Source organism: Conger conger, chromosome 7 (genome assembly GCF_963514075.1).
Source record: "Conger conger chromosome 7, fConCon1.1, whole genome shotgun sequence".
NCBI classification, from domain to species: domain Eukaryota; kingdom Metazoa; phylum Chordata; class Actinopteri; order Anguilliformes; family Congridae; genus Conger; species Conger conger.
The window spans coordinates 13,330,853-13,342,187 of NC_083766.1; the positions used below are offsets into that span (position 1 = coordinate 13,330,853).

The window sequence follows — 11,335 nt, forward strand, 5'->3', positions numbered from 1 at the left end:
AATCTGCCTCCCCAGAGGTCTTTGAAGACTTAGTCTAGCTGTTAGTCATTGTATTGCCCCTCACATGCTATTATGAGGGGATTTGTCATGGCTTGTAGCATAGAAGGACCATAAAACACTGAACTCCAAAATATGTCTGGTGTTCTCATAAACTTCCTGAAGTTCTTATACTGTCCAGCACAGCCATCAATGAAACGGTGCACATTAGGGAGACTGAACAATAACATTATCTGCAACCAAATTCATAACTTTGTAAACAAAACATGGGTAAGATCATCAGAAACAAAACAGTGTGAATCTTCTTTTAGTTGGTCATCCATCCGGTAATATATTGCAACTAGGAGAAGTGTGCATGATTGCGGATAACAATGATAACTTAAAACTGAATGACAAATATATAATTTTCTGCAAAATCTCCCTCCTTGAGGTCCTTCTCCTTGAGATCCTCTTTGTATCATTGCAGGTATTGTCTGTGGGGTTTGGAGTATGAGTGGGCCGTGAGGGCATCAAACCTATCCAAGAAAAATCACAAAAGCTCACACAAGGAAAATGTACGTGTAACTAATTCTGCTCTGTGAACAGTGGCCCCGGTCACAAACCATTAGGTCTACAAGTTCATGACAGGTCTTGTTTCCCAGACATTCCTACTGGCACTTTGGCTGAAGATTGTCGAGTTCTGTTTTGAAAGCTCCATATAGTTCTTTCAAGTTGCACAAAATAAATAGATGTAGCTTTTTAACGGTCATAATCTTTTTTGCTTGATGTTATTCTGATGTACTTAATGTAATTGTAGAACTGAATGACTATTTCCTCCAATTGTTTTTGTAAAACTATCGATCAATTTCATATATTCAAACCCGCTTTGAACAGTGGCCTGTCTTCCAGCTTCCTCTACATATGGAAGACAGGTTTTTTTGCTTTTATTTCCCTTTCAGTTTCTTCAGGATCCAGATTGGACTTTTCCTTTCCCTTTGCACTTTTTGTGTTAAATGACAAGGCATGAATGACACAGTGTATTACCACGGATGACTTAACCAAGATTTAACATGTTACTGTATTTGTGAGCAGCATCTTGTGTGCATTTTTTGGCTGGTTTCTATGCCTTCGTAAGGGATTTCCATTCCCATTTTGGGTGAGAAGGCTCTGGTTTTTCAACTATATGTGCAGATGCCATTTTCACAAGTCCAAATAAAAAATATGCATTTGTCTGGTGTGTATCATTAAACTCAAACATTTACCATTATAAACCAGATTATTAAAAACACCTTAATCTAAAACAATAGAAGATAGAAAGAAAGATAAAAACGAAATGTCTTCAGAAGCATTTACCTTATGGTTAATGGTTAGCTTTTTCAGATTAAGAAGCCACACCCTCAATCCATTCTAAACCAATAGAAATGTAAAACCCATGATGAAGAAAAGCCTGAGCTAATCTCTTTCCCTGAGTAGTACCAAACCTTAGACAAGTAACAGAATGATTATTGGTACATTCTGGAATGCTTTTCTCAGTATCAATTATACTCTGTTGGACAATGAAAACAGCGGCATCTAGTGGTGAAATATGTATGACCCCAACATAAAATGGACTCATGGCTCAGGACAAGGGAAAATAATCATTCCCATATTTTCATGGAATGTATTAGACGGGTTGAAGAAGCTATGCTCCAAATTGTAGCTTCCTAAAACCTGTGGAACACAGACTCGTACTACATGTCAGTTGTGGAGGTGGTGCCACAGTAGGAATTGTCCCTGGATAGATTTCAAACATTTATTTGGATTCCCCATTTTCCTGGGAAAAGCTTGGTACACATCGGATGTTGGAGCCAGCGAACATGGCCAATTTGGACGCTATCAATTGGCATTTTATTCAAAGATGTAATTCCTATAAAATTAAGTTCATTGGACGCTTATCTAACCTGTTTCCACCTATTCCTACCTTTAAAAATCTTAGAAGTATGGTGTCATCCTGTTATGAAATCTCACTCTGTAGCTAATTAATGGAGTTTGAGATCAATATCAATGCATCAAAACACTCATTAGAAATAATTTTATTGGCTACCTTCTTAAACTGAGCCAGACACGTTGTGTTGCAGAAGCGCCTCTGCTGACCATCATGGACCAGGTACTCGGCACGGGCAGCCTTGGCGTAGATGTAGAGACCACAGCTGTCACAGCAGCTGGTCTTCAAGCCCTTGGTGGCACGGAAACGGTTGAAGCAGGCGTCACTGCACAAGTGATGCACCATGTTCCCACTGCTCACCTCGTGGAGCATCTGAGGAGAGAGGGCGCACAGACTGAAAGCCGCCTTGCAACGACAAACGTCGAACAGCTTTGCTATCAGTTGTGCGTTACGGAGTGGAGATGCCTCATCAACCAACCACTCGGTGGCCTTTATTATCCTTAATCATCTGCATGGCAGTGGTCCCTATTCGAGGAAACCTCGAGAGCATACATTTAAGAAATTTGCCATTTATACTGGTGGGTACTTTCTGGAGCAATTCAGGTTAATTATCTGGCTTGCAATAGCAGCATGGACCTTCAAACCTATTGGCACTTTGCACTTCTATGATAACTGCATCACCATCTTGACTCGATATGAGACAGTCGTGAAAAATAGCTGTCCTCAGTTAACATGTTAAAAGGAATTATCCACTGCATATATCACATTCTGGAGAAAACACCACTAAAACCACATTACCAGGTCAGTAAAGCCAGTAGTAAAGAATGTATACCTTAATTATATCATTGTGTGGTTCCATAGACCTTGGCATCAAAAAGTACTTACTTATTTTTAATAACTTTTATTGTACTGATTCACTAATGGCTAGCAGATGGCAGGGGAAAGTCGAAACAGAAAAGGGCTGCTACATGCCAACTTTTTGGAGTAAACATTAATTGTTGACATTCATATGACTAGAATAAAGGAGGCATGTTCACACACCATTGGGACACACACCTTGTAATTTTAACCCATACTGCTTCAGTAAATGCAGTAACCAATATTGCATCTCCAAGACTTAGGATATAACAAGATCCATGTAGCCTTGTTGGAAAGAATAACTGAGGTTGGTTTTATTCAGGTTCCATGTGATTTAGGCTGTTGTTGTCACAAATGTACAGCTCATCACTAAGGCCCTATGCTTTCAGCAACTTGTCTTTCAGTGCTCCAGCATTACAGCCCTAAGACGCTAACAATAATAATAAGTTATTTATTCACGACTAGGTGCACAGGGTTATTATGACATAAAATGCCTTTTTGAGAGAAAAGGGAAGGTCCCATGCTTTAGATGTCATTTCTTCCACTGTAAAAAAAATCTATATTCTAACCAACTCAGTTAACAGTCAAATATGTTTGTTTACACAACACACATTAAGATTGTTCTCTGTAATTACTGCACGCACACAGTCAATAACCATATAATATGTTCATCGAGAGCAGCTAAAGACATATGATAGCTTTCAACCAAAATACACGTTACACAAACTGGTTGCTGACAACGCAGGATCCTAACTATAAAAGGCAGCAAGTGTTTGGCAATGTAAAAGGCTCTGGGAATTAGGTATTTTATCCTGAACCACAACCTCCGAAATAAACAGCATTTTTCATAACTGATAGGGGCACAGTCAAGCAGTTTATGGCAGTGCATCAAGGTTGAATGCCACACTATACCAGTAAAACCATGACCAATAACAAATATTTTATGAAAAATAAAAAGCTTAATATTAAAGCTTTGTACTCTATAAATGCTGAATAGATGCAGCTAAGCACATGCAAAGAGGTTTTGGGTTGAAGGGTGCTGCGATTCTCCTACCTCTCCCACTATGTGACAGATGCTGCACTTCGGCGCTGACGCATCCGTTATCAATGGGGATCGCGTCTCAAACTGGGCTTCGTACAGGGAAAGACAGATATTATTACAAAATTCCTGGAAGGAGCCGGATGGTCCCGTCTGGGCAAACACAGTTTCTTTCACATTTCCAATATCCCTGCAAAAAGGGAGAAAAAAAGGTCAGTTCTCAAAAAAAACCGTGAAAGAATCCTAAAAGAAACTAAATTGAACTTTATTACTACATGCAGAGGTGATATTGGCAGATGTGATACTGCACTATTGTTGTACTATGACTGCATTGAATACTGCTAGCAAAAACTATTTTTTTAAAGAATAAAAAACAAATTACTTTTTACAGAAGACACAAGGCTTTTTTCTAGGCGGTCTCTTCGCATAGGTGGAGAGGCAGGTGGAGGAGCAGAAGAGCTGAGGCATGCCCTTCCGCTGGTAGGCTGTCTGGCCCTTCTGCAGCGGGGTGCGGCAGTGGGCGCAGTGCATCTTGGTGGCCGGTCGCAGCACGTTCCGCGGTAAGTTGAGAGAGGCCCCCGGCTTCTGGCCCTGTGCGTGAGCGATGCCCGGGAGGGACGTGTTTCGCCCTGCGCCGTGGGCGCTGGACTCAGGGAGCGGGTAGGGGCTGCTGGCTGCCCTCTGGGTCCGCATGGTCACCCGGGGGGAGCGACGAGGCAAGGCCGACCCGTGGGGGACGAAGTCCGCGTCCTTGGGGTCATCCACCATGGCGTCGGAGTCGTCGTCATCAGACAGCTTGACTACAGGAAGACACAATATCTAACTGTAACATCATAGATCATATGAAATGCACAAAAATATAGATCCTGAGCTGAAAACTGAGGAGGCAGAAAGCATCTCCATAACATCTCAAACTGATTATTGGTCTTGACTTGTTTTCAGTCATTTACCTTGATTTACAAGTTTGCCAAGGATCTGATCAATTGGCAGGTAAACACAAAGTTCTTTCTTCACGCCATGCTACAGATATTAACAATGTAATCATTAGCTGCACATGTAATCAAATTCGCCGGAAAATATTGTATCTACAGCATACACAAAAAAGAACGTTTTTTTTCTCATCGTACCTAATTGAGGAGAAGTGGCTGATGCTATTGAGTACTGTGTGACTTAAACCTATTGTTATTCAAGGAAGATTATTTAAAGTCGAGACCCTCCTCAGTTTTCAGCTCAGCAGCCGTCACTGATCCTGACAACACTCTAATCATTTCTTATCATTAGCCTTGTTTGGTGAACATGATTTATTTTTTGATTCTAATATTTTCCTATCATCTCACAACCTGTCATTTTCAAAGGCAAAATGTCTGTTTCAAGGACAAATGGTCCTTTGGTCATAAACCAAACAAATGAAAATGTATTTGCAGGGCTATTGCTGTGCAGTTATTGTGATGAATCACCATTGTTTGAGGAGTTCTGTGATGTTCGCCTCAAGTCCCCTCTCCTCAGACGCTGGGCTCTCCGGCACTCCTAATCAAAAAGTCATACCGAGAAAAACGTCATTAGAAACATAGCAACGTATTGATTACACGGCATCAGCAGGAATCGGGTAGCGCCAAGCATACCAGTTTTTCATCTGCATTTTCAAACTCTGTTGCATTTTCAGTGGGGCTAGAAGCGGCTGGGAAATCCTTAACTACAAGAAAAGGAAACAAGAGTTATGATATCCACAACCACATGACACCAGTGAAAATGAAGACTCAATTGAGATTTTGTTGGCCTTTTACTTTCATTTCTCATCTCTAAAAGTTTGGAAATGATCACAAACCACTGGAAGGTTAAATGTGCCATTTGGTCCGATTATAATCAATATTTCACTCTTAGATGACAATTAATTCAACCCCATCAATCTTACCTTCAGTCACTGCGCCTGGCTTGATCTCACTGATCTCTAGGCCCACACTGCCCTCTGCTGGTGTACATCCAATTTTTTTCTCCACTTTCTCCTCCGGCCCAGTGCCTTCCACTGGATCTCTATTGAGGGGAAGTGCATTTGCACTGGATTCTAGTTCTTGGAGGTCAACTTTGTTTTCCTCCTCTGATATCTTCTGATCGGCTGAGACCTCTAGTAGGTTTTGGGGCTCATTCTCTGAATGAAGAGTTCCTCCCTCAGTAAGTGATTGTACATCATCATCATCATCATCATCATCATCATCATCACATTTCATAGATGATGCTGTGCAAGGCTGCGGGTCAGAAGAACCTGCTATGCTGGGTCCTCTGAGTTCTCGGTCAGGGCTCCGTTTACCCTCATGAGTGTCAATTTTGCACCTGGTCTCAGCCTGCTCGGTTCCTTTTGGTGACTTAGCTTCTATGTGGTCCTGGCTGGTTGCATCGTTTTGCCAGGAAATCGAGGATGGCTCAGACGATTCTGGAAACACTCTGTTGTAGAACTCCTCTACTTGAGTTTTGGAAAGTTCCAGTGAGTCTGGGTCCCCCAATATGCTTAGACTGTCTTGTGTTTTCTGCCGTTCCCTTTCAGATTGCGTTAGTAACGGTGGCTCTGAAGCCGGCTGTTTGGCACCAAACTGATCTGCGCCCAGGAGATCTGAACAGGAGACCTCCATGTTGGTATGTGCAGAAAGCAAGTCTCGTCGTAGGGTTTCGTTAGCAAGCTGAAATGAGTCTAAAGATCCTGGACCTTCAGAGGGCTCCATTTTGCTTCAGGTTTACTGATTCAAAAAAGCAAGAGAGACTATTAGAATATACATTACATCTTTTTTGCACTGAGGGAATTACATTTCAAGCATAACGAAATGAGGTCACTTAATGGCATACTAAAGACACAGACGAGTTTTTTTCGTAGCCAACTAAAAACGTGAGCACCATTAAAACTGTCACGTTATCATGACCACACTAAAATCTTCACAAGACCGCCTATACATTGCATTGTTTAACAAAGCATTTACACAGAACTGATACCGTATTACTTATGCCATAACGCTAGCCTTGTATAAGTTTGTTTTTGCAAAACTCTATTTTGCTAGCTTGCTAAACCATTTAGCGTTTACATTAAAATTAAGGTACTTATATTTGCATGAGCAAACTGAAGGTATTTTGGGGCGGTGAAAGTGAAGGAGACATTTTGAAGTCACCTGAAACTAACGTCAGGCTAGCTATGCAAGCCGAGTGAGTTCGTTAGCATTTCTAGCCAGCTAAGCATATAACTATTTGAACCTGGATGTTAATCCGGCTGACACATTAAAATAGATCTGAGAAATGTCTGCTTTAAGACAATGATAAGATGTGCGTGTGCGCACTTTCCACTGGTAATGATGAACATGGACATTGTCCACGCCTGATCCGTATAGCTTCGGCTTTGCTGCAAACAGGCAGCTTTTACAGACCTTTGCTCTCATTGGTCGATTTGTGTACTGATGAAACCTCGCGAGGTTCAGGGTTTTCAGGCGCTCGACGAGCAATAACAAAGATGTTCTTCACTCAAGATACTCTTATTCATGCTTACACACCCCACTGTATTGGATGAAAAACCAGTTTCAGATGTCTCAGTAAATGTAGTTAAATTATATAAATATTAAAATGCTTCAATTATTCTTCCATGTCTTTATATCAGATCAGCAATATTTCAGAAGGCGTGGAATTTAGACAAATCTATAGATTCACTTGTGCTTCCGTTAGGTGGCAAAGCTTTGGGTCTGTGGCAAAGCCAAAACAAGTTGTCAAACGTTTAAATAAATAGCTAGCTCTAAAGTTTCTCCCAGCACGCCATCGATGGGCTTATATATTAAAAAGACAGTGAAAGTGGTTTACCAGCCCTCATCTAATTAGGCCTACTGAACACGAAGTTCACAACAGTGAGTGTCTCCCACTGATTACGAATATATGGGGAACATTCGGCAAGAACGTAAAAACGACCTGGACTTAGCTTGAGCTGACATGGCACGCACGAATACACCACAGAGTCTGCCTCCATGCAGCTTGCTGCATACCGAAACGTATCGTTACCATTATGCTCCCCTTTAAACTTCCATAAATAAAAGCACTACAATTATCGTTTGAAACTACCTGGACATATCAGAACACATGGCGCTCGTAAAACAGCGCTATTATTCGTATGGTTGAGCAACATGTGATTGCACCGTGCTAGCTCGCTAATTTGCACAAAATTACCATGCATAAAATAAAGGGTAATCTATAAATCTGGAAGCAGGGTGGAATAACTACTTAAATGTTTGCGGTTTCAACCACATAGCTAGCTAGCCCAAGTCACAGTAGCTAACTAGTTCTGGGTTTTGCGTGTACAGATGGCTCCTCTGACATCAGCTTTCCGTTTTTTAAAATAAAATAATTCTGATTCTACTTCTACACGCCCCTTGGCTAATCTTCACCTTTACTCTGTGAGTGTGTAAAGCATTATACTGAAGTAGCTAGCTGGCTGGCTGAAGTAGCAAACCTACAGCTCAACCTCTCTGCCCACTTTGCGCCAAGTCCGCCATTACTGTGCGGCAGAAGACGATACACGTTACCTAGCTAACCGATTACAACCCATCAATACCAGAATTACCGTATTGATCGCAACATTTAGGTGGGCACAATTGTCAGGACGTATAAAGAAAATTGCCAAAATAATCTGTTCGGTAACAACATTACTCACGACACTATGTCACGCACCCACCAGCTCCAGATCCTATCCTTTTTCCTCAATTTCTAACCATCACAGACCTTTTCTGATCACAAAGGGGGAGGGACGTGCTCAGATACCAGACGGAAGCATGTCTGCTTTAAAAACAGGACTTCTGTAAATGTGACTATCTGGTTGAATCGTACGATAATCGGATTTATTTTTACTCATTCATTTGTCACTCGCTGGCTAATTTCGGCTGGCCTCGTTCATTTACGACTTTAGTTCAAATGTTACACAGCTGGATGAGCTCGTACTGCAGCAGCCGGCTGATGTAGCTAGCCTACTGTTAAATTGGCTATAACGCTAATTGTGTGCCTTTCATTGTTTAAATTAAGTTACACACAAATATGCATGCGGATTACACCACGAGACTTCGAAACATGTATGCACGAGGTTAATCCCAGACGCCCACAACAGGCCACTTGGTGAGCCCATCTAGCCTTTTAGATTTGCCAATAATTACTTCGAGATGCGCATATACCAGATGTTGACCAAGAAGTTGCAAACACGTTGCAATTGTTATCGTCAAAAGGTTGCATTTTCTGATATTTGAAAAAAAAAAAGATGAATCTTTTGAATAATGCAAATGATGGAATATTACCTAAATTATAAATATAATTTCTTTTGAAATCAAATATGAGCTTTAGCTAGGCAATGAACAGACTACGTGGTGCTGTACAGTAGCTGGATAGTACGGTTAATTTCAATGGAATAAAGCATAAAAAGCATCCAGTTTAGTTTGTTTTAATATACTGTTTGATTGACAACAAATTTTTTGTTTACCTATTTCATTTAAAATAATAAAAAATGATCAGGTGGGCTTAAAGGGGACACTAGTCTGGAGTGGATGTAAATGAGAATAATGAGTTGCTGCATGATCAATTTTTACTTTTCATGTCTTGTTTTGTACACAATATATACAGTGCAGTCTGTACGTATTTGGACAGTGTTGTACTCAAGCACACTGGATGAAATAATGAATATGAGGTTATGATGTAGACTTGAGGTTCAATTTGAGGTTATTTAAATACATATTGGGTGATCTTTGTAGGAATTGCATCTCTTTATATAAACAGTCCTTCCATTTCAGGACACCATAACTTGGGACTTCACAGGTGTTTCTGATTAGTCAGATGTATTCAATCGCTTCCTTAGCCCAAGTATAAGAAATATTGGTGAATATTGATCTGAACTGATCTACACTGCAAGATGCAAACCAATCTTTAGCTGCATAAAAAGGATGGCCTGGTTACAGTTTGCTAAGTAGTACTGAAAGAGCCTGCGGAGTGGACATATTAGACCAAGGTTGACTTGATGGCAAGAGTGATGGCAAGAGCAAAGTGTGGAGGCTAAAAAAAGAAGCAGAGCCCCCCCATTTGTGAAACATAGAAAAGTGTTACATTACATTACATTATTGGCATTTGGCAGACGCTCTTATCCAGAGCGACGTACAACAAAGTGCATACCCATAACCAGGGATAAGTTCGCTGAAAGACCCTAGAGGGAAGTACAATTTCAACTGCTACCTGTACAACAAAGACAAGGACGAGGGCCTTTTTTTTTTTATTTTTGTTTTTTGAGAACAAAGAAACAAACAAACAGAGCAAAAGTGACCGAAGTTAACTATCCAAACACTGCTTACCTAGCCAACTAAAAATACCGATACACAAAGCAAGTCACAGAGACAACAATTAAGGTTCACAGGGAGGTAGGGAGGGATGGGGAGAGGTGCTGCTTGAAGAGATGTGTCTTCAGCTTGCGCTTGAAGGTGGGGAGAGATTCTACAGTTCTGACCTCAACGGGGAGTTCGTTCCACCACCGTGGAGCCAGAACAGACAGTAGTCGTGAGCGTGATGTGGAGGTTCGGAGAGGGGGAGGTGCCAAGCGGCCTGTGGAGGCTGAACGAAGAGGTCTGGCAGGGGTGTAGGGTCTGATGATTTTTTGTAGATAAGCTGGGGAAGACCCTTTAACTGCTTGGAAGGCTAGCACCAATGTTTTGAATTTGATGCGAGCCATGACAGGCAGCCAGTGGAGGGAAGTAAGCATTTACATTTACATTTTAGTCATTTGGCAGACGCTTTTAATCCAAAGCGACTTACAAGTGCATAGGTTCTACCACAAGTCAAAGCATCACATCCAGAACTAGGAAAATACACCTGGACTGCTGTTCTAAACATATAGTCGTCATCATAAGTGCAATTTTTTTAGACAGGGATAGGGGTATCAGAAGGGGGGGGCGGGGTAAATCAGGAGGGAGGACTAAGGTAGAGTTTGAAGAGGTGTGTTTTGAGTCTGCGTCGAAATAGGGGGAGGGATTCTGCTGTCCTGACAGTGGTAGGCAAGTCATTCCACCACTGAGGAACCAGAACGGAAAACAGGCGTGAACGTGCAGCTCGACCGCCAGGTGCCCGTAGAGAGGGAACCGTAAGGCGACCAGAGCTGGCAGACCGGAGTGGTCTAGCTAGGGAGTAGGGAGTGATCAGGGATTGTATGTAATGTGGGGCAGTCCCCTTAGCAGCCTGAAATGCCAACACTAGGGCCTTGAATCGGATGCGTGCGGCAATAGGAAGCCAGTGGAGGCCAATGAGAAGCGGGGTGACATGAGCCGACCTGGGCAGACTGGTGATCAAGCGGGCTGCAGCATTCTGGACCAGCTGGAGGGGCTTGATGGCGCACGCTGGGAGGCCAGCCAAGAGAGAATTGCAGTAGTCCAGGCGGGACAGAACCATCGCTTGGACCAGGAGCTGGGTCGAGTAGGGGGTGAGAAAGGGGCGGATTCTCCGTATTAATATTGTTAATATGTTAATATGTCTCAAGTGAATATGCACACAGTGGA

General features: G+C 42.0%; 1 protein-coding gene across 9 annotated transcripts in view; it reads right to left on the bottom strand.

Annotated features, from left to right (window-relative positions):
- LOC133132090 (zinc finger MYM-type protein 3-like) overlaps positions 1-8,702 on the bottom strand; it is a 35,271-nt gene extending 26,569 nt beyond the window's left edge. For 3 of the 9 annotated variants that reach the window (XM_061247237.1, XM_061247245.1, XM_061247244.1), the window contains exons 1-7: positions 8,380-8,472; positions 5,710-6,526; positions 5,420-5,490; positions 5,255-5,324; positions 4,180-4,597; positions 3,813-3,987; positions 2,060-2,272 (exon numbers count right to left, since the gene is read on the bottom strand). In XM_061247237.1, coding sequence (XP_061103221.1) covers positions 2,060-2,272; positions 3,813-3,987; positions 4,180-4,597; positions 5,255-5,324; positions 5,420-5,490; positions 5,710-6,511 — 1,749 coding nt within the window. In that variant the 5' untranslated portion in view covers positions 6,512-6,526; positions 8,380-8,472. Of the gene's footprint in view, positions 1-2,059; positions 2,273-3,812; positions 3,988-4,179; positions 4,598-5,254; positions 5,325-5,419; positions 5,491-5,709; positions 6,527-6,949; positions 7,155-8,272; positions 8,298-8,379; positions 8,621-8,663 lie in introns of those variants that run through there. The other 6 variants (XM_061247243.1, XM_061247239.1, XM_061247240.1 and 3 more) reach the window with 6 other exon arrangements.
- Between the last annotated feature and the right edge of the window lie 2,633 nt (positions 8,703-11,335).